General features: G+C 33.8%; 1 protein-coding gene across 2 annotated transcripts in view; it reads right to left on the bottom strand.

Moving 5' to 3' along the window:
- The window catches only part of LOC139525522 (conserved oligomeric Golgi complex subunit 4-like), a 35,775-nt gene extending 18,987 nt beyond the window's left edge, over window positions 1-16,788 (bottom strand). The window contains exons 1-7 of one of the 2 annotated variants that reach the window (XR_011664919.1): window positions 16,654-16,788; window positions 8,704-8,786; window positions 8,182-8,296; window positions 7,516-7,617; window positions 6,687-6,759; window positions 5,439-5,635; window positions 4,707-4,863 (exon numbers count right to left, since the gene is read on the bottom strand). Coding sequence is in view for 1 of the 2 variants with exons in the window: in XM_071320918.1 (XP_071177019.1) it covers window positions 4,707-4,863; window positions 5,439-5,635; window positions 6,687-6,759; window positions 7,516-7,617; window positions 8,182-8,296; window positions 8,704-8,786; window positions 16,654-16,764 (838 nt within the window). In the remaining variant the exon portion in view is untranslated. The remainder of the gene's footprint in view (window positions 1-4,706; window positions 4,864-5,438; window positions 5,636-6,686; window positions 6,760-7,515; window positions 7,618-8,181; window positions 8,297-8,703; window positions 8,787-16,653) is intronic. The other variant, XM_071320918.1, reaches the window with a different exon arrangement.
- Between the last annotated feature and the right edge of the window lie 7,437 nt (window positions 16,789-24,225).

Below are 24,225 nucleotides of genomic sequence, written 5' to 3'. Positions count from 1 at the left end.
TTGTCAACAAAATCTCTATACTGATACATTGCATCATCTAAAATAATATTATGTTATCACTTCTTAATTAGTGATTAATTAAGTGTTGTCATTGTTATAAAATTGACAAAAGCACAAGGTTGCAATCAGATGTCATTTAATTCGACTGTCATACAAGTGAGAGATTTAGCTAGTCTAAAGCCCGGTTAAATCCCCCTTTTCTACGCAAGGAAATGCTTATACATGTACCAAGTCAGGAATATGAGAGTTGTTTTCCACTTGTTTGATGTGTTTGAGCTTTTTCTTTTGCCATTTCATTAGGGACTTTCTGTTTTAGATTATAAATCACAGTTCAGCATTTTTATTCTTTAGACTTTTTTCCACGTTTGACTGTGATGACTGACAGTTCTTTGATCCTCTAAAAAACAAAGGCCACTTGGGTTTACTTTAAATGCTTTGTAACAAGATACACAATTGTCCCTTAGGTGTCATCTCTCCTTATAACCAAGTTATATTGATGTCTCAAAAAAAGAAACATTAAAATATGAAATATGGTGCAAATCAGAAGTAACAAAACAAGAGTGCACACGCTGAAATGTCTCACCTTCTATACTAATCATTGATATTATGTTGATAGTCCTAAGTATAAAGCTAAGCTTTATAACAATTGTCACATAAACTTAACATTAACCAAGATAACTAAACAAAGACCAATGAACCTTGAAAATGAGGTCAAGGTCAGATGAACCATGCCAGGCAGACATGTACAGCTAACAATGCTTCTATACAACATATATAGTTGACCGATTACTTATAGTTTAAGAAAAATAGACCAAAAGGCAAAACACAAAACCTTAACACTGTGCAATGAACCGTGAAAATGAGGTCACGGTCAAATAAAACCTGTGCGACTAACATAAAGATCATAAAATATTTCCATACACCAAATACAGTTGACCTATGGCATATACAGTCAAACCTGATTAAACCGGACCCTGAATAAACCGGTTTCCTGTCCATTCTGGCCGAAAATGAAAGTCCCATATTTTCCCATTCAAAGTCTTTGTTAAAATACCCTTTGTAAACCGGACCCTGTGTATTCCGAATTCCGGTCTAATTATGAAGTCCCAATACTCATAATTACATTAATTATTACCTGTCAAAACCGGTTTGTCTAATTAATTTCAATGATCGATATGCAATCAAAACATATTTGTTTATACGATATGGCTTTTCGTGATAATCAATTAGTCATGCAGGTGTCAAACTGAACCTACAATCGTACAGTAGTGAGCGTATTATTTATTAAAATATTATAAACGTGTCAATTAAACGAAAAGAAACACCGAATATATCTCGGATTGAACTTACGTTTTAACTTGGATAAACTAATTAAAATCGCGGAGTAAGAAATTCACATCGTGATTTTGAAATCCTGGGTTCCCTGTTGTGAACCCCTAAACAAATGACCTTGATAATGAAAAACACCCGGATGACAACAATCAATGGATATTGTACACTGTACGACAACCTTTCGAAAGTGATGAAATTACGTTTGATAATATTCTGGCTTTTTAATCCGCCATTCCAACATTTCAAATTATTGATCATGGGAGTAAATCGAAACTCTCGTCTTACAATCCAAACAACGCGAACATTATGATGCAAATGCAAACAGTGAAAAACAAAGTGAAAGTATTCTAATTTATCAGATATAATTTACAATCAGAGAGAACTTTTACATGCAAAATGTCGAACGTCACAAGTCATTAACTTCCGGTCAAAACGGAAACCTGAATAAACCGGCTCACTGTCCAAACCGGTCCCTTTTCATAGTCCCGTAGCCGGCCAGTTTATACAGGTTTTACTGTAGTATTAGATAAAAAGACCAAAACTCAAAAACTTAACTTTGACCACTGAACCATGAAAATGAGGTCAAGGTCACATGACATCTGCCCGTTAGACATGTACACCTTACAATCGTTCAATACAACAAATATAGTAGACCTATTGCATATAGTATGAGAAAAACAGACCAAAACACAAAAATTTAACTTTGACCACTGAACCATGAAAATGAGGTCAAGGTCACATGACATCTGCCCGATAGACATGTACACCTTACAATCGTTCCATACAACAAATATAGTAGACCTATTGCATATAGTATGAGAAAAACAGACCAAAACGCAAAAATTTAACTATAACCACTGAACCATGAAAATGAGGTCAAGGTCAGATGACACCTGCCAGTTGGAGATGTACACCTTACAGTCCTTCCATACACTGAATATACTAGCCCTATTGCTTATAGTATCTGAGATATGGACTTGACCACCAAAACTTAACCTTGTTCACTGATCCATGAAATGAGGTCGAGGTCAACTGAAAACTGTCTGACGGACATGAGGACCTTGCAAGGTACGCACATATCAAATATAGTTATCCTATTACTTATAATAAGAGAGAATTCAACATTACAAAAAATTTGAACTTTTTTTTCAAGTGGTCACTGAACCATGAAAATGAGGTCAAGGACATTGGACATGTGACTGACGGAAACTTCGTAACATGAGGCATCTATATACAAAGTATGAAGCATCCAGGTCTTCCACCTTCTAAAATATAAAGCTTTTAAGAAGTTAGCTAACACCGCCGCCGCCGCCGCCGTAGCCGCCGCCGGATCACTATCCCTATGTCGAGCTTTCTGCAACAAAAGTTGCAGGCTCGACAAAAATCAAGATTTGACCAACATTAACCCTTTCACTGATTGCTGCCCAGACAGAAGCTACTCTGAGACGATGGCTTCCCTGGCTACTTTTACTCAAGTGGGAGACCTTCATAATAAATGTCAATAAAAACTTGTTTATAGTTATTTGTGTATTTATTTCATTCACTAACACCATGTTCACAGTTTGGTTCATGTTTTGATAATTTTTTCTTCATAAAATATTCAAATTTTCGGCATTATCTAGGTGAAATTTTCAAAATTCTGCTCTAAGACCCCAAATCGTAATTTTTTAACCCAAAACGGCAAAATTTTGAAATTTTTTTTGAGGCTGTACAAATTCCTCAAACTGAATGATGTCCATTCCAAGTGTTTGTATATAAAACGACATTTTATGTCAAAAAAGTATACTAGTTTGGCTTCAATTCTTCCATATTCTTTCAAAAAAAATGTTCCCTCATTTCAAGTTCTCGTAAATTCCGTAAATTTCGTCTGATTTTGACATGGTTTTCAACAAACGGAAGCGCCATGTTTACACTTTCATCCGGGTATTCATCAAAGAAAGATAACTCATGTTTGCACTGTTTTGAGCGGGAAATATAAAAGAGGTATTCCAATCCCGGTAAAACGGGACTCATCGTCAGCTGTCTGAAGCGTGAATCCCGGTAAACCGGGACTCATCAGCGAAAGGGTTAACACTTTTTTTTAATTATAACCTTTGAATTTAGGGGGGGGAACTTTTTATACAATAGGAATGGTATCAAAATTTAGTACTTAACATCAAATGGCAGTTGAAAGAGTTAATCCATCTCCCTTTAATTCACAAAGATCTATAAAGATTCCTTATATTTTATCTTAAAGAGGACACCTTGTTGTAAAACCAAGCTAAAAAAACATGAGGGTTATTTCTACTTTAATTGATAACAAGAGGCTGTCATCTGACAGCAAACCAGATTTATTAATATTTATTCCTGTCCTGGCATTTATCAATATCACAAGAACCATAACTGATGCACTGTTAAAGTGAAAATCATCAATATCAAACTTGACCTCCATTTTGTCATCAGTAACAACATTTGAATTAAATTTTGAAAGGCTTTGGTTGAATGGTTCATGAGTAAATGCAACAACGTGACTGGTACACATATTTCAATCTTTCAAGAACCATAACTCCTGCACATATTTGAAATTTAAAAGCTTTGGTTGAATGGTTCATGAGTAAATACACGGACACAACTGGAAACACAATTTTTCAATCTTTCATGAACCATAACTCCTGAACAGTAAAAGTCAAAATCATCATTTTTGAACTTGACCTCCATTTTGTCATCAGTAACAACATATTAAAATTTAAAAGCTTTGGTTGAACAGTTCATGAGTAAATGCATGGACAGGACTGGAAACACCATTTTTCAATCTTTCAAGAACCATAACTCTTAAACCATAAAAGTCAAAATCGTCATTATTAAACTTGACCTCCATTTTGTTGTCTCTAACAACATATTAAAATTTTAAAAGCTATGGTTGAACGGTTCATGAGTTCATGCACGGACAGGACTGAAAATAACATTTTTCAAGCTTTCAAGAACCATAACTCCAGAGCCGTAAAGATCAAAATCGTCAATATTGAACTTGACCTCTGTTTTGTTGTCAGTAGAACATATTAAAATTTTAAAAGCTTTGGTTGAATGGTTCAAGAGTTAACGCAGGGACAGGACTGGAAACACCAGTTTTCAATCTTTCAAGAACCGTAACTCCAGAACCGTAAAAGTCAAAATCGTCAATATTGAACTTGACCTCCATGTCGTTGTCAGTAACAACATATTTAAAAATAAAAATCTTTGGTTGAACGGTTCATGAGTAAATGCACGGACAACATTTGGCTGCGGCCCACCAGCCCGCCCGCCGTACATCCCTAAATCAATAACCGACATTTTTGTCACAAAAATTCGGTTAAAAACTATTTCAGTGTTCTGTCAGACATTAACAGTCTACATACCATAATATGTTTCTATAATAGGCTGTCGAACTTCTACAATTTTAGCTATATTTTCAAACAGCTGTGTTGCTAAATCTGCATAAATTACATTGGCTCTTTTATCTTCAGAACCCATTGCTTCAGCTAATCTTATACTTTTATCTGCAGTGTCTGAAAGCTTAAAAAAAGAATTTCCAACATAAAAAACAGTCTTAAATATGGGAAACTAGAAAGTATTTTCAAATTTGATTGCAGTTCAGTATCATACATAGAATGTATACATTACTATGCTTGGATACGTTGTTGTGCTAGGAATATAATCCCACTTCTATTGTGGAGTTAGAAATTGTTGTTGCATTTATTATTGCAAATTTTGACAAATGCAAAAAAAATGCAAGATTAATTATTTCGATTTCAGGAAAATATATCTGAATAAGGTAGTTGACAGATCTGAAGAACTCATAGCTGTCAAGATGCTGACCAAATATGAAATAATTCTGTCCAGAACTTTTGGAAAAATGTGAGACAAATTATTTCTATTCATTGAACATATTGACCAATTCAAAGAATAGGTAAACAAAAAGTAAGTGAGAAATCTGAAAAATGCTCACACATAACAAATTATCACGTCCTAGATATTGATGTTTTGAAGAAGCGGAGAATTAAGAAATGTTGATGCAAGACAATAGAAATTACATGTGACACAAAATTTCACTGTCATGTGAAAAATAAAGATAGTTTATATAATTTTACCTGTGAAGATAAATATTTTCCAAATTTTGTTAGTCCTTCATCATAGAGGCCTAACAAAGGGAATATTTTGAAAAATCGTTCTACTGAAGCACTATCTCCTGAATGAACTGCTGCATCAAACTTGGAATTTACTATGGATTTCAGTTTGTTTTCAGCTTCATGTAATAGTTTAAATGAGTTGTCAAGTGTGTCACTGCCTGAAACATATAAAAAATCAACTGTATAGGAAATTCAGAATAAAGAAACAAAATAAATGTTATAAAGTCAATCGAGCTGAATTCCTAATGCATGTATAGTAAGAAATTGGTTAGCTTGCTTGCATTGTTTGTATGTTGTACAATTGTGATGAGAGATAAAATTCAATCAAATTCAGATGCAATATATTCAGGTTAAAATATGCTTGTCTATATTGTTTGCAGATGTCAATCTTAATTTCAATGTTTCAGCTAATGCTTATACAAACAAAGTATTTTGAACAATAAAATATGTTTAAACAAACAAAGCAAGCAAGCCAACCAAAGTAAATAAAGCTTGATTAGAGTATGATGCGTTATGAAATTCATCTTTTATTTTAACATGGTGAATGGATATTTTTATTTGCATTCTGTTTTAGGGGAACTTATTTTGAATTTATTAGTTCCCAAATTACACATAAGATATCGATGGGATGTAAGTTTATAGTTCATATCCTAGAAACATCACAGTTGTCTTTCTTTGTATAAAACCATTTGTAATATTGCTTGAACAGAAATCACTGACTGTGCAAGACCCTCATGGGAAGTCAAGGTCATTTAAATTTGCCAGTAGTGAAATATGCCATTCTTAAATGTTCACATTATCTCTGCATAGACCTAAATGTTGATAAGCACCTGTCCTACCTACAAATATGATGTTGTCCCAGAACAACACAGTTTTTTTTGTGTGTAAATCACATAAAAAAATAAAATATATATTTTAATTGTCTCAATTAAAATTTGTACTTTTGAGCAACATGACAGTTGCCTCATGTTCAGCTTCCCCTTCCAGAACCATGAGATCACACCCAGTATTTGAAGGAGTTTATGATGCTCAGTGTATAGTTTTTTTTAGATTTAATGTTTTTAATGTTTTTAATGTTTTGTTGACTTGACTTTTTGTTGTCCGTCCTATTTTGCCATGGTGATGTATTTGTCACTTCAGTCCTAATAAAAAATTACAGTTATTTCTATAACTCATGAATTTCTATAGTTGTTATCATTATAATCTTACTTTCACCACTAGTAAGGGACATTCTCAGTACGTTCTCATCTAAATTCCTAAATCTGTGAACATGACTAGCAGCCTGAAAAGATAATAAACAGTCAAATTGTATGTAGATATAAGAAGATGTGGTATGTAGCTGCAATTGTGCTCAGAAATTTAAGTACTACATTGTGCTGTTGGAATGTAAACTTTTAAATGACCTTAAAGCAGTCTTTAGGTTTAGTTCTAGGTTTACCACTTACATTAGTTTATAGCTGTGAAGAATTGTTTAACTGATAGCAACATCTAGAATAATATTTAAGATTGTGATACTAAGGGCTTCCATCAGAAATTTATGAAATATAGTGTAATCCTTGATGAATCTTTTAAAACTGTGCTGCCAATCTTTTTGAATGGTTGAATAAAGAAAATATATCAGACTATTTTCTTTTTTGTTTTCAAATATGAACAATGGAATAACCTTTTTATGTTTATTCAGGAAGAGCTGTATTTTTTTTTTAAAGTATTCATGTAGCTTCTTAAATACCAAGTTATTTTCGTTTAAAGAAATTCTAGTTCGCAAGATATTAGTTTTAAACATTCAGAATTAACATTTTCAGACTATACAAGACTAGAGATGGATGTCTTGATTAGATACTAAAACACAAATATGATATTATTGACTAAATGATATTCATTTTAGGACTCTGTTAAGATATTTGCCAGGACTATGTTGAAAAAAAAATTATTCTGAAAGTTTTTCTTTGTTGAGATAATTTCCAAAACCATCATGATTATAAAATATCATATAATAAGAAAAGATAAGAAATATTTCTAATTTGAGTTTAACTATAACCTTTTCATAATCCTCATTCTGCAAGGCTGTCTGCACACCATCTGTACAAAATTTCAGATCTAAAATATCTTCCACTCTTGTAATACATGATGTCACTCGACTCTAAAATAAACAAATGCATGATGTCACTCGACTCTAAAATAAACAAATGCATGATGTCACTCGACTCTAAAATAAACAAATACAGGATGTCCACTTGACTCTAAAATTAACAAATACGAAAATGTTCAATAAAAACTAAAAGTGTTATAAATTTATCAACTTTTAGAATAATCTATCTAGAGGACATGTATGGAATGCTTCCATGATTTTTTATCACAAATATGTGGATGGATGGATTAATTAGAGGTGTAAGAGGCCAAAATCTAATGAAAGTTTTTTTTTATCTGAGACCCCTCTACAGAAATATTTTTTCTGAGTCTCTTTTTACCAGACCTGTATTTTTAACTTGTTTGAACTAGTTTTATTCATTATCTAATCTTTTTCAGATCTAGTTGCCTGACTGCACTAGTGACATTTTGTTTACTGTTTCAGCTGAAGTTGCCGGTCTTCACTACGGACATGTTGTTTTCCTTTGACAGGTAAAGTTAGCTGTCTTTACTTCTGACATTTTGTTTACCTTTGTTAGATAAAGTTGCCTGACTGTACTATTTACATTTTATTTACCTTTGCCAGATCCAGTTGCCTGACTTTACTACTGACATTTTCAGCAAGTGTTGAGGTAAATGCCACCATATTTGATAAATTCTTGGAATCAGTTTCTAGTATCTGAATATTTGGACTAAAAAAATAAAAAAATATACAAGTTCTTTCAATTTTACAGTTACAGTTATTTTGATAATGTTTTTGCTTTGTGGAATGTTTTATTTTAAAATAATTGAGGACAGATAAAAAATGGAATTACCACAGTACAAAATATCATAAATTTTCAATTGTGTTGCCTAATGCAATTTTGGAACAGCATTTTGTAAATATTTCTAATAGAATCAAATTCTTATCAGACACTATTTTTTTAATGTGAGTTTGATAACAGAATTGCATTTTCACCCCCCTCCCACAAAATGGTTACATCTGTTTTACCACAGTTGAATATGCAATAACATGTATATTTTTATTGTTACTTCAAACAAGATTTTGGTTTTCCTCAACTGTAAATTAATACTCATTGAGATACTTTTTTGTACTTACATAACTTTATGCATGTTTCCCATTTTGTTCTCTAATCTACCTTGATTTTCTATGAGCTTCTCCAAATCTGAATTAATAGTTACCTGAAAGATTTAATAAAGAAATATGCTTAGTTAAAGTGTAATACTAATATTAATCCGCCTCCCTGTAAAAAAAGATAAAGGGAAATAACTGCAAATAAAAAAGTTGATTCCCCCACCGTTAGATCTTTCCTATATATATGTACCAGCGACAGAGTGTGTTTACAGGACTTTGTCAAGACTGACTCACCCAATTACGATCCTAATCATGTAATACTTTTATAGGTTAGTCTAAGTGAATGAGTGAGAGATGATGGACAATCTTAATACGCCAGTTCTGGGATACAGTGGTTAGGAATGTTAGTTGAATCTGTCATATGACTTCCATCACCAAGTGACTAAAATGTAGGCATCATCTCTTCAAGCACATATTGAGTGAAGGGGTGAAAAAGATTCATCTTATACTGCACAAATATTTGGAAAGTGCTTGAAACTTTAATAGAGCAGGAATACAAGAGCCCCTTCTATCTGGTAAATGACATCATAAAGGCATGTGAAATTGACAATATTTTCAGGTGAAAGACAAAATTCAAGAAATGGACTATCCAGATTAATGGTGATGTTTCACTTACGTATTTACAACAATATTTAATTAAAAGGACAATCCCCATCCCAACCAAAAAAAAGGGCATGCTAGGACCAGGGTTTCCCCTGGGTCAATTATTTTTTTTCGCCGCCTCATTCGCCAAAACAATATATTTATCGCCACTTTATCATTTTTTTGTCATCAAGTAACATAAATTTATTTTTTGTTAAAATGTTTTCTTTCTTTTTACACACCCCCCTCCCCCCTAAATTAGATGAGTTTGCCCCATTGTTGTCTATGATTATTCACTCAAACTTATCTTAAGAGTCTACATTGTAATGAATAAACAACAAACATTCAAAAGAACTTTCTTTTTTTAATTTAAAAGGGGAAAAATTCTTGGACATGTATTGATCATAAAATACCAGAAAGATGTACAGTTTTTTGGAAAGGTTTCTTCAAAAGAAAAATATGTGCCCTTTTGTACTAAGAAGTGGTTTTTACAACAAAACAAAAGCTTGTATCACTTGAAATTGATCCTTCATCTATAAAAGGTGTAGTCATAACATTGAAGGGTTACTCTTTTCGAGGGGCTGCCATGGCTGTTCCCAACCTTTTGCAAAGATTTCTTCGTAACGACAGTTTTCTTTTCTAGACCATCCTAAACATGCTAAATGAAAACCTTGAGACGTAAAACTATCCTTGAAACACGTTGTGTCACTCAAACAAATTCAAATTAAGTACTCTCTCAAATCAATTATCTATATCAAAGTCAAAGGATAAAGTTTTAAATCAGAGATTTTTCTTGCTTTTGAACATTTTTCGTCATAACAGTTTTCTTTTCTGGCCTATTATTAATAGAAGGAGAAGATACGTCAAAAGTTTGCTTTAAAGATGTGTGTCGCAAAATGGTTAATAAATCCTTTATGTAACATGTGAGGGACGCCATTTAACCATATCATTTTGTCCAATATTACAATCAACATCTTTATTAATTAGTCCTTTGATGTCTACAGCAATAAAATGCAATCAGATGATTACTGATTTTCTGTTAAAATTTTAACCATTTCAAGGTGAATTCCAAGTATTGTCTAAAAAAGTCTGTGAAACCTGAAAAAAATAAATAAATCATTATATATATATTTCTCTGACCAAATTCTTTTGCAATGACAAATTTTAATCGCCACAATTATAATTTTTTGACAAATTGCGAAAAATGGCGACCGCCAGCGGAAAACCAGGCTAGGACACCAGGGGAGTCTTTCATAATGGTGGAGGAAGCTTAAGTACACAGTGAGAACAACAGGGAAATTTGTTGGAAACAGACAAACTGAAGAGATATCAGTAACTAGTATGATATCCAGGTCAAACTGAAAGTACGAGGTAACTTTAGAATAGGAATAGCTCCCATTAGATTGGTAGAAAATACTTAGCCAGCTGTACTTCTTTGAGGGTGGTTAAAGGGTACTAGAAGTTATTACTCAATCGTTCTTGGAGATCATGCAGTCATTATTAATGGACATGAAGACCCTGTAGTCACCTTTTAGTGTCCCCTACTAGCATCTGATTTGAAAACAGAAATCATTGAAGTAATTTGATATCCGTGGTGACTGTGAATTAGATTGGTAGAAAATACTTAGCCAGCTGTACTTCTTTGAGGGTGGTTAAAGGGTACTAGAAGTTATTACTCAATCGTTCTTGGAGATCATGCAGTCATTATTAATGGACATGAAGACCCTGTAGTCACCTTTTAGTGTCCCCTACTAGCATCTGATTTGAAAACAGAAATCATTGAAGTAATTTGATATCCGTGGTGACTGTGAATTAGATTGGTAGAAAATACTTAGCCAGCTGTACTTCTTTGAGGGTGGTTAAAGGGTACTAGAAGTTATTACTCAATCGTTCTTGGAGATCATGCAGTCATTATTAATGGACATGAAGACCCTGTAGTCACCTTTTAGTGTCCCCTACTAGCATCTGATTTGAAAACAGAAATCATTGAAGTAATTTGATATCCGTGGTGACTGTGAATTAGATTGGTAGAAAATACTTAGCCAGCTGTACTTCTTTGAGGGTGGTTAAAGGGTACTAGAAGTTATTACTCAATCGTTCTTGGAGATCATGCAGTCATTATTAATGGACATGAAGACCCTGTAGTCACCTTTTAGTGTCCCCTACTAGCATCTGATTTGAAAACAGAAATCATTGAAGTAATTTGATATCCGTGGTGACTGTGAATTAGATTGGTAGAAAATACTTAGCCAGCTGTACTTCTTTGAGGGTGGTTAAAGGGTACTAGAAGTTATTACTCAATCGTTCTTGGAGATCATGCAGTCATTATTAATGGACATGAAGACCCTGTAGTCACCTTTTAGTGACCCCTACTAGCATCTGATTTGAAAACAGAAATCATTGAAGTAATTTGATATCCGTGGTGACTGTGAATTAGATTGGTAGAAAATACTTAGCCAGCTGTACTTCTTTGAGGGTGGTTAAAGGGTACTAGAAGTTATTACTCAATCGTTCTTGGAGATCATGCAGTCATTATTAATGGACATGAAGACCCTGTAGTCACCTTTTAGTGTCCCCTACTAGCATCTGATTTGAAAACAGAAATCATTGAAGTAATTTGATATCCGTGGTGACTGTGAATTAGATTGGTAGAAAATACTTAGCCAGCTGTACTTCTTTGAGGGTGGTTAAAGGGTACTAGAAGTTATTACTCAATCGTTCTTGGAGATCATGCAGTCATTATTAATGGACATGAAGACCCTGTAGTCACCTTTTAGTGTCCCCTACTAGCATCTGATTTGAAAACAGAAATCATTGAAGTAATTTGATATCCGTGGTGACTGTGAATTAGATTGGTAGAAAATACTTAGCCAGCTGTACTTCTTTGAGGGTGGTTAAAGGGTACTAGAAGTTATTACTCAATCGTTCTTGGAGATCATGCAGTCATTATTAATGGACATGAAGACCCTGTAGTCACCTTTTAGTGTCCCCTACTAGCATCTGATTTGAAAACAGAAATCATTGAAGTAATTTGATATCCGTGGTGACTGTGAATTAGATTGGTAGAAAATACTTAGCCAGCTGTACTTCTTTGAGGGTGGTTAAAGGGTACTAGAAGTTATTACTCAATCGTTCTTGGAGATCATGCAGTCATTATTAATGGACATGAAGACCCTGTAGTCACCTTTTAGTGTCCCCTACTAGCATCTGATTTGAAAACAGAAATCATTGAAGTAATTTGATATCCGTGGTGACTGTGAATTAGATTGGTAGAAAATACTTAGCCAGCTGTACTTCTTTGAGGGTGGTTAAAGGGTACTAGAAGTTATTACTCAATCGTTCTTGGAGATCATGCAGTCATTATTAATGGACATGAAGACCCTGTAGTCACCTTTTAGTGTCCCCTACTAGCATCTGATTTGAAAACAGAAATCATTGAAGTAATTTGATATCCGTGGTGACTGTGAATTAGATTGGTAGAAAATACTTAGCCAGCTGTACTTCTTTGAGGGTGGTTAAAGGGTACTAGAAGTTATTACTCAATCGTTCTTGGAGATCATGCAGTCATTATTAATGGACATGAAGACCCTGTAGTCACCTTTTAGTGTCCCCTACTAGCATCTGATTTGAAAACAGAAATCATTGAAGTAATTTGATATCCGTGGTGACTGTGAATTAGATTGGTAGAAAATACTTAGCCAGCTGTACTTCTTTGAGGGTGGTTAAAGGGTACTAGAAGTTATTACTCAATCGTTCTTGGAGATCATGCAGTCATTATTAATGGACATGAAGACCCTGTAGTCACCTTTTAGTGTCCCCTACTAGCATCTGATTTGAAAACAGAAATCATTGAAGTAATTTGATATCCGTGGTGACTGTGAATTAGATTGGTAGAAAATACTTAGCCAGCTGTACTTCTTTGAGGGTGGTTAAAGGGTACTAGAAGTTATTACTCAATCGTTCTTGGAGATCATGCAGTCATTATTAATGGACATGAAGACCCTGTAGTCACCTTTTAGTGTCCCCTACTAGCATCTGATTTGAAAACAGAAATCATTGAAGTAATTTGATATCCGTGGTGACTGTGAATTAGATTGGTAGAAAATACTTAGCCAGCTGTACTTCTTTGAGGGTGGTTAAAGGGTACTAGAAGTTATTACTCAATCGTTCTTGGAGATCATGCAGTCATTATTAATGGACATGAAGACCCTGTAGTCACCTTTTAGTGTCCCCTACTAGCATCTGATTTGAAAACAGAAATCATTGAAGTAATTTGATATCCGTGGTGACTGTGAATTAGATTGGTAGAAAATACTTAGCCAGCTGTACTTCTTTGAGGGTGGTTAAAGGGTACTAGAAGTTATTACTCAATCGTTCTTGGAGATCATGCAGTCATTATTAATGGACATGAAGACCCTGTAGTCACCTTTTAGTGTCCCCTACTAGCATCTGATTTGAAAACAGAAATCATTGAAGTAATTTGATATCCGTGGTGACTGTGAATTAGATTGGTAGAAAATACTTAGCCAGCTGTACTTCTTTGAGGGTGGTTAAAGGGTACTAGAAGTTATTACTCAATCGTTCTTGGAGATCATGCAGTCATTATTAATGGACATGAAGACCCTGTAGTCACCTTTTAGTGTCCCCTACTAGCATCTGATTTGAAAACAGAAATCATTGAAGTAATTTGATATCCGTGGTGACTGTGAATTAGATTGGTAGAAAATACTTAGCCAGCTGTACTTCTTTGAGGGTGGTTAAAGGGTACTAGAAGTTATTACTCAATCGTTCTTGGAGATCATGCAGTCATTATTAATGGACATGAAGACCCTGTAGTCACCTTTTAGTGTCCCCTACTAGCATCTGATTTGAAAACAGAAATCATTGAAGTAATTTGATATCCGTGGTGACTGTGAATTAGATTGGTAGAAAATACTTAGCCAGCTGTACTTCTTTGAGGGTGGTTAAAGGGTACTAGAAGTTATTACTCAATCAATCTTGGAGATCATGCAGTCATTATTAATGGACATGAAGACCCTGTAGTCACCTTTTAGTGTCCCCTACTAGCATCTGATTTGAAAACAGAAATCATTGAAGTAATTTGATATCCGTGGTGACTGTGAATTAGATTGGTAGAAAATACTTAGCCAGCTGTACTTCTTTGAGGGTGGTTAAAGGGTACTAGAAGTTATTACTCAATCGTTCTTGGAGATCATGCAGTCATTATTAATGGACATGAAGACCCTGTAGTCACCTTTTAGTGTCCCCTACTAGCATCTGATTTGAAAACAGAAATCATTGAAGTAATTTGATATCCGTGGTGACTGTGAATTAGATTGGTAGAAAATACTTAGCCAGCTGTACTTCTTTGAGGGTGGTTAAAGGGTACTAGAAGTTATTACTCAATCGTTCTTGGAGATCATGCAGTCATTATTAATGGACATGAAGACCCTGTAGTCACCTTTTAGTGTCCCCTACTAGCATCTGATTTGAAAACAGAAATCATTGAAGTAATTTGATATCCGTGGTGACTGTGAATTAGATTGGTAGAAAATACTTAGCCAGCTGTACTTCTTTGAGGGTGGTTAAAGGGTACTAGAAGTTATTACTCAATCGTTCTTGGAGATCATGCAGTCATTATTAATGGACATGAAGACCCTGTAGTCACCTTTTAGTGTCCCCTACTAGCATCTGATTTGAAAACAGAAATCATTGAAGTAATTTGATATCCGTGGTGACTGTGAATTAGATTGGTAGAAAATACTTAGCCAGCTGTACTTCTTTGAGGGTGGTTAAAGGGTACTAGAAGTTATTACTCAATCGTTCTTGGAGATCATGCAGTCATTATTAATGGACATGAAGACCCTGTAGTCACCTTTTAGTGTCCCCTACTAGCATCTGATTTGAAAACAGAAATCATTGAAGTAATTTGATATCCGTGGTGACTGTGAATTAGATTGGTAGAAAATACTTAGCCAGCTGTACTTCTTTGAGGGTGGTTAAAGGGTACTAGAAGTTATTACTCAATCGTTCTTGGAGATCATGCAGTCATTATTAATGGACATGAAGACCCTGTAGTCACCTTTTAGTGTCCCCTACTAGCATCTGATTTGAAAACAGAAATCATTGAAGTAATTTGATATCCGTGGTGACTGTGAATAAGGCATGATATACTTTTTATTCAAATGTAGGACAAGCACAAAAAATTAAGAGTATCGACACGAATCACGAATATCGGTAAACAGGAAGCACGAACATTGAACTAAACATGAAAAAAAAGAGATATAAAACGTCAAAACATGAAATAAAAAGGTTGCACGAAAATCACACTTTACCACCCTCCTCTTCGAATTCGAGTCCGTTCGCGCCCATTCACGTTCGCACCCACTCATGTTCGCCCCCTTTCACTTCCGCACCCTACATGTTCGCGCCCAATTTTAACTTTGTAATCAAGTAGTATTCTTATAAGTATTATTGTTTTCATTGTCTCAAAATAAAGTGATACAGCATTTTTTTGTGTTGAATAAATCTTAATCATGTTTTGAATAGTGTATTGTTAAAAAAAATAATATTCCTTTCTAAATAAAGTGGGATTCTGTCAACGTTTTATTTTGTGTTGAATAACTCTTTATCATGTTTTGGTTAGTGTATTACTATAACTTTGTTTCATTGACTTGTTTCAAAATGAAGTGAGATTCTGACTACGTTTTTTTTTTTTAGTCTTGAATAAATTTTATCATGTTTTGGTTATAATAGTGTATTGGTATATTTTATTGTTTCATTGTTTCAGATCAAAGGGACCAAGCTGTTAAAAACAATTATCTTTTGTGTTTTTCATTTATAATCTTTAATCTTTTACTCATACCAAGCTATAAATACATTCAGTATTTACACGAAAGCAATTAAAAACAACAATGATGATTTTCCAATTATTCAACTGGAATTTGAATTAAAATTGGGCGCTAACGTGTAGAGTGTGATTGGACCTTGGGTGCGAACGTGCGAGGTGCGAACGTGTAGGGTGCGAAAGTGTATTGGGCGCGAACGGACCTGATACCCTCCTCTTCAGTTCTGTCCATCTAGCTCTGTCAGATAAAGTGAAAAAAAAGGGGCATAATATTGTATAACTGGAAATAAAGACAGTGTAACTGTTTGAATTAGGGAAGATTTTCTGTGGCTCATTCGGTTAGAGGCCTTGAGATCTCTAGATTGAGGGTACCATCCATGTATTTTTTCATAATATTATGGTTGAGCCGGTTCGGCTCTTTCGTTCATTTCTGCACTGTGAGTAAATGTTTCTGGTTGTGATTTGGATCTGTGATATAAAACTACCTCTTCAACACAAAATTTATCGAATGCAGCCTTTATGCTGTCAATATCTGTCAGATTTTCAACCGTATCCAACGAGGATACGGACGTGGCATCGGTCTTGGACGCCGCCATGTTGAAAATATTCAATGTGTCACTAAAAACTAAAGGATAATTGAAAACAAACTATAACAATCACGGACACCTAATTATGATAACAACTATTGAAAGTAGTAACCCGTGTATTTAAAAAATAATAAAAACTACCTTTAAGTGGATGGAGACGTACAAATATATGCTATAGAGTATTCTCCATTTTTTCCAGGAGAGGGCTCAATATGTATAACAATATGTCATCGCATGATGCAACATGTGCAATATTCAGTTTTAAAAGTTATTCTTTGGTGAAAAAAAACTAAACCTTTTTGCCTGAAAAATCAGAATAAATAACTTCCAGGAAATAAAAAGAAGGTATAGTCTAGCTTGCTAGTTCAAAGAACAGTATAAAATATGTTGGATTTGTGGTTTTGTTAAGGTTTATGTACCCTTCTGTAGCCATTTTTGTACGAACTTTTCAAACTTCAATTGTATCAAAACTACAGATATTATGAATAATAGAGATAAGCCATTTTGTACATATTCCAAGGGGAAACTTGATGCAAAGCATTATTTCTTACTGTTCCATTGCATTTAATAGAAAAAGAGGACTTTGTGGCAAATAAATCAAGATTTTTATAGAAAATCCACAGCCTTATTCTTGTACTCTCATATTAGGCAATTTGATGACTGATAGATATAGGATTATTGCATGCAGTGCTAGCATTGATTTCCTTAAAACAAGTTTATAAATGTAGTTATTGGTTAAGACAAGTATAAATATGGCCAAAATCAAGTACACCTTTAAGGGTGCGCTCGACTTTAGTGACTCAGCACGAGGTGTTTTGGAATTTACAGGTTACTTAGAACTTTTTGTAAAAAATAAACACTAGCACATCATAGAAAATCAAGTGAGTAATTTATGTTTCAAATTTTATAACAAAAATCTCTGTATTAAAGGCTGTGGATTTTCGATAAAAATCTTGATTTATTTGCCACAAAGTCCTCTTTTTCTATTAAATGCAATGAAACAGTAAAAAATAATGCTTTGCATCAAGTTTCCCCTTGAAATATGTACTAAATGGCCTATCTCTATTATTTATTATATCTTTAGTTTTGATACAATTGAGGTTTGAAAAATTCGTACAAAAATGGCTACAGAAGGGTACATAAACCTTAAGTTTGATTATCTAACTCGCCGCCCAAACTTTAAAATATGTCGAAAAATATTATCTCCCCTGGTTGACAAAATAATATCGTTTCTAGTGATTGAATATCCAATCTTAGTTTACTTTGAGTACATCAGTTTTAAAATGATTAATTGGTTTAAGCAATAACAATTCCGAGAAAAAAAATGTTCGGAAATTCTTAGTTTTTTTCATAATATTTGCAACTTTTTTACATGCAATACCAATTTAACAAATTCCTGACAGCACATAATTTGCGAATAAATACCATGTATTGCTGTTGAAGGACGTTAAACACCTCAACTTCAACTTATTTTAACACTACCACATTATATTTGAAAATTCCTGTATTGATTTAGTCAGTCACTGGCAACAATCCAAAGTCAGACGTCTCTAGTTTAGTCGACCGACCTGGTAGCTGGCATGTGACTCAAGTTTGGAACTTTTATTCAGGTAATATTATACATCCACATATATGTAGAATCCTTACACATCAATACATCTTTGCAGACAAAGTGAAATGCACCTTTTCACAAATTCCATCCCGCTTCTCTCCCTCCCCCACCCCCCCCCCCCCCACCCCCAAAAAAAAATAATAATTGCCAAATACAGAAAATCCAGCTGAATCCGCAGCTGGTATCAATATAGAAAACAAGCTCGCGTTACTACTGATCGTAGTTAATAGGTTTCAGGACATTGAATCCGCTACATTCTGATTTCCCCAAAATTCTCAAATCAATCAATGAGCAGATCTATTGATATAGATATTGCTTATAGTCAATCTTATATCATTTATCTTATAAATTCAACACGAAGTTTTTATTTCTGTTAACTGTAGAGTTATCTCCCGTTGATCATGTAGAATCTGTAGTCATTTTGTATTCATTGTATTTTTTTAAGGTCTTTCCTCTCCGTGAGGAAATACCTTATTGTTTTTCTAATGTTTTTTCTTTTTCTTTTTTTTTCTTTTTTTTCTTCCAACATTTATTTTTGACAGGGCCTCCTCCCCTTTCTGTTGAAGTTATCAAGACCAAATATGGACCATCGATAGACCTCATCATGAACTTTTACCAGATGAACTTTTTTTAGGATTTCATCATCCCCTTTAGAAGTTATCTCCCTTTTATTGATTTTTTTCAACATGGCTCCCCTTTAATGTATTCATGGTATTTTGAGATGTATATTTCTTGTTTGAATTGCAGTTCTAAATGTTACCGTTAACATACAAAAATGTTAAATCATAAAAATAGTGAACTTCGAGGAAAATTCAAGACGGAAAGACGCTAACAAATGACAAAATCAAAAGCTAAAACACATCAAACGAATGCAGTGTTTGTGTCACATTTATTGGTAAAATCTTATTTATTTGGTTTTATTGAAGAAAGTAACACTTAATTATTTTCGTCCGTCCGAAGAATCTTTTTGTTTACCCTCATTAGAAACGAGGATGTGGTTAGTATAAATCCCAAGTCGGACGTTTAGTCAGTTTAGTTTAGTTTAGTAAACAATTGAGACTACATTTTAGTATAAATTTCCTAAGTACCTTTTTTTCTTTTTTAGAAATTATTCATTGCATTTTAGACTTTTCTGGATTTATTTCATATATATAGATATATTTTTTAAAACGTTTTTTTAACTATATTATACCTACCAGTATGTTGTTTTGAATTTAAATATATTTAAATTAACTTACACTAAGGCAAAGACTTACAAGTTTCTGAAAATTGACTTAATGTATTTTAGAACATTGCCAGTGAAACACCAATATTAACTGCGTACAGAAACCCAAATAATTTGATATACAGAAACAAGAAGATGTTGTATGAATGTAATTGAGACAACTATCCACTGGTGTCTAAAGGCAGTGGATGTAAGAAACTTAGGTATACGTACAACCTTCAACAATGAGCAATGGCGGATCCCAAAATGGAGGGGGTCAGGGTTTGAACCTCTTTTTTTGGACGATTAACGCATTTGAATTGAGACAAATGGTTTGAACTCCCCTCTTTATCCGGGGTTAGGAACACTTTTTTAAAAATGGCTCGAAACACCCCTGATGAGCAAAATCGCAGAGTCAGCTATGACAAATTTTCAAGCAGTTCAAATATTTTTATGTTTTTGATAACTTCCAAAGTGTAAAGGGACATTCAAAACTATTAGTCGAAAAAACCGGCAACATCATATGAGACAATATCTGAAAAAGTCTAATTTTTGGAAATAAGAAAAAACCAAAATTTTTTTTTTAGACCCAGTATTTTAATAGCACAAATCGAAGAACACACATTGGGGATCTAGGAACTGTTGTCTGTAATTCAAACAATTGTTTAATAAGGAAACAATGACTATTTTAAAAAGGGTACAAAACAAATCCAGTTCTTTCCTGTTACCAAAGTGAATCAATTTTAAAAAGTTTCTAATGGGAATAAGGAATAAGTTTAAGACAATATTTGTGGTTTACTAGTATATCCTGCAATAGTTTATCAAATGCCAATTATTTATTTTAGCATTTGCAATACAAAAGGTTTAGAAATATACTTAAATATAGTCAGATATGTCGGTAACATGAAAGAATCTTGAGTAACAGCACAACGGTAACAGGACAGAGTTGGTAACAGAAAGGATTTTTCTGCTTTATTTTAAAGTTTAAGAAAAATACACCATTTTAAATTGGTCACAATTGGAAGATAACAGCAAACAATGTCATTTATCCTTTGAAACTGTATTTGCAAGATGAAAAATCTGCCTAGGTAAGGAAAAATTCTAAAATAAATTCCTTTCTGTTACTATCTACTAAACTAGAATTGCACAATGTTCTCTGCTGTTACCAAAAGCAAAAAACCTATTTTTTTATTAAATATACTGTATATTATTTAGAAATTTATTTAATATGATGGTGATAACTTATATTAAATAAAATGGTTGGCATATAGTAGATTAACTTTTCGATTCTTCAGTGAAATTGTCTTGAACATCCTTCCTGTTACTGATGATGGTTATGCTGTTACTTTTTATCAGGTAACATGACAGAACGTAACAGAAAGGAATTACGCGATAGTTTTTGTCCTTTTTATCACATTAAATGTAAGTGTATTTCCTGTGACATATAACTTTTAAAAAGATGATATAAAAACACACTTAATGCTGTGGTGCACACTTAAAAATATTCTCAGAAAGTGTAAGAAAAGGCTGTAACAGGATAGAACACCAATAAGTATTTTTCTATAAATTCTTACCTTGGATGGGCTTGAATTTTCAAACCTGGCCGCCTTTCCAACTATTTCTTTGTACTAATGCATTCAGGAAATGATGCTCTTCACAATACATAATGGGAAAATATCTCTTGGTCTTGTAAACGTTTCCACAGGTAAAAAAAACCCAGTGGTAACAGGAGGGAAATCACCCCTGGGGACAAATTTTTTTTCTCTTAAAATTTGCAAAATTTTATTACATGCTATAGTTATAATATAAAAAGACAAATTAGGGGCAAGTTTATTATATAATATATCATATATGTGAGAATCGGACGCCTGTTTAATTAATTTGGATATTATTTGAATGATTTAGTTTTCAAAAAAACACAGGGGACAACATGATTTTAGGGGGGGTTGAACATTTAAATTACAATATTTTATTGGAAGAAATATAAGAATGAGTGTTCAATTGGCAGGCCATGGTGCATTATATAATTCAGTTTATACTGAAACTTAAAATTTTCAAAAAAGATGGTTGAATAAAAAAATAATTGCTGGTGAAGTGCGGGACATGGAAATTAGACTTTTTCAGTTATTGTCTCATATACAAAAACAAAAACACAGACGAAAGTCGACGAAAAGACAAACAATTTTACAAAGCACAGAACATAGAAAACTAGATACAGGAACCATCAAAACTACCGCACTGCCTAAATTATAGCCAGACTAATAAATTTGCGTAGCTCCTCTTTTTCGATTTATAAGAGCCACACTTATTCCAATATTAATATAACGGAGATGATATTATCAAAATGCGACACTTTTCGAACACCAACATATTTGTTGAGGTATTTCAATTTAAAACATATGACAAAAGTAATTATTTCATATTTGAATTTCAATCTTTAAACCTTCCCCGTTTAAAGCAAGACTAACATACCATCTGCCCCTAAGAATTTCATTGCGTTTATGTTATAGTTCCGGTTGGACAATCTGTAATGCCTTATCGTTTGTAGTCCAAATAATTATAAAATTGTCAAAAAGATTCTTTGGACAAATAATGTGAAATATTTGTATAAAGTTCAAGTACATGTTATTTACGTAGGCTCGTCACTGTTGTTTATATATATATATATATCCTGTGGTATCATATGTAACTATCATATTGATAAGTTTTCATTTATAAAGGTCCGCCCAAAGTGTTATTCTCGCTTCAGTTAGAATAATGTACTGTCAGCAAATCGATTCACGGAAGTTGACATAACAAGCTGCTTTATCTCTTAAAAGTTTTTCATGTTTTCATCACTAAGTACAGAAGATGACACTATCAACATGTTAATCGCTCAAACAATATGGTCTATTCTGGTCCCCCCGACTGTAGTGTCTAATTGTGCTTCATAAATTCTTTTTGGCATATACTTGTATATACAAAGAAAACACTGGCTTCTACTTTATCTATAAAGAAAGCACTGGATTCTACTTGAATATAGAAAAAGCAATGGCTTCTACATCTATAAACAGAGAAAGCATTGGCTTCTATTTCTATGTACAAAGAAAGCACTGGCTTTTACTTGTATTATAAAGAAAGCATTGACTTCTACTTGTATATATAAAAAGCACTGACTTTTACTTGTATTATAAAGAAAGCGCTGGCTTCTTCTTGTATTGGCTTTTACTTGTATTACAAAGAAGACTATCTTCTTCTTGTGTATATAAAGAAAGCACTGGCTTTTACTTCTTTATACAAAAAGATCACTGGTTTCTACTTGTATATAAAAAGAAAGCACTGGGGTTTACTTGTATTATAAAGAAAGCACTGGCTTCTACTTGTATATAAAAAAACCACTGGCTTCTACTTGCATATAAAAAAGCACTGGCTTCTACTTGTATATAAAAAAGCACTGGCTTCTACTTGTATTTCAAAAAAGCACTGGCTTCTACTTGTATATAAAAAAGCACTGGCGTCTACTTGTATATAAAAAAAGCACTGGCTTCTGCATATATATCAAAGAAAGCATTGGCTTCTACTTGTTTATAAAAAGAAAACAATGGTTTCAACTTGTATCTTTAAAGAAAGCACTAGCTTCTTTTGGTTTTATGGAGAAAGCACTGGCTTTTACTTGTATATATAAAAGTACTGGCTTCTTACTTACTTACTTAATCCACTTCGTCTCATGGGGGACATAGGGCGACCTCAGTAGCTTTCCATCTTTTCCTGTCCTTTGCTAGTTTCTTTGCTTCACCCCATGTTTTCCCAATTTTCTGAAGATCAGATGTTAAATCTCTGCGCCAGGTGGATTTTGGTCGCCCTCTTTTAAGATGGCCCTGAGGTTTCCAATTTAGTGCCTGTCTTGTTACATTTGTGTTGCTTTTACGAAGAGTGTGTCCAATCCATTTCCATCTTCGTGTTGTTATCGTTCTTTCTATTGGCTCTTGTCTTGTCCTTTTCCATATCTCTTTGTTGCTGATTGTGTTCGGCCACTTGATTCCAATGATGCTTCTTAGGCACCTGTTCATGAAAACTTGTAATGTTTTTGTAGATGCAGCTGTCAGTCTCCAAGTTTCTGAACCATAAAGAAGAATAGATTTTACATTTGAATTGAAGATCCTGATTTTGGTGTTTGTTCTGAGCGCTTTGCCCCCCAGACTGGTTTTAGGATAGCAAAGGCTTGTTGAGCTTTTCTTTTTCTTGATTGGACGTCTTCATCTGTCCCTCCTGATGTTCCTATGACACTTCCAAGATATGTAAACTCATTGACATCTTTAACATCAGCATCTCTCACTTTAGTTTTGTTAAGTTGGTTTGTGTTTACCCTCATTGATTTTGTCTTTTTTGCATTTATGGATAGTTCTTCTTGTTTTGCAGTTGTTTCAAGGTTGGTTGCTTGCTTTTGTGAGGCTTCATGGCGATGGGAAAGCTGGCAGATATCGTCTGCAAAGTCCAGGTCTTCAAGGCATGACTGTAATGTCCATTTAATCCCTAAAGGAGTATTGTACGATTTCCGACTCACCCATCTGCCGATGAAAACAGCTCCATCGGCCTTCGCGTCATCTGCTGTTTTCGGTTAAAAACATGTTCTTCCTCCAGTCTGTGACGAGAAAGAGTAGTGGCTATTGTAGTC

The sequence above is a fragment of the Mytilus edulis genome, chromosome 5, assembly GCF_963676685.1.
Source record: "Mytilus edulis chromosome 5, xbMytEdul2.2, whole genome shotgun sequence".
Classification (NCBI taxonomy): Eukaryota; Metazoa; Mollusca; class Bivalvia; order Mytilida; family Mytilidae; genus Mytilus; species Mytilus edulis.
The sequence above is the reverse complement of the archived record's forward strand: the minus strand, read 5'-3'. Positions and strand labels throughout refer to the sequence as shown.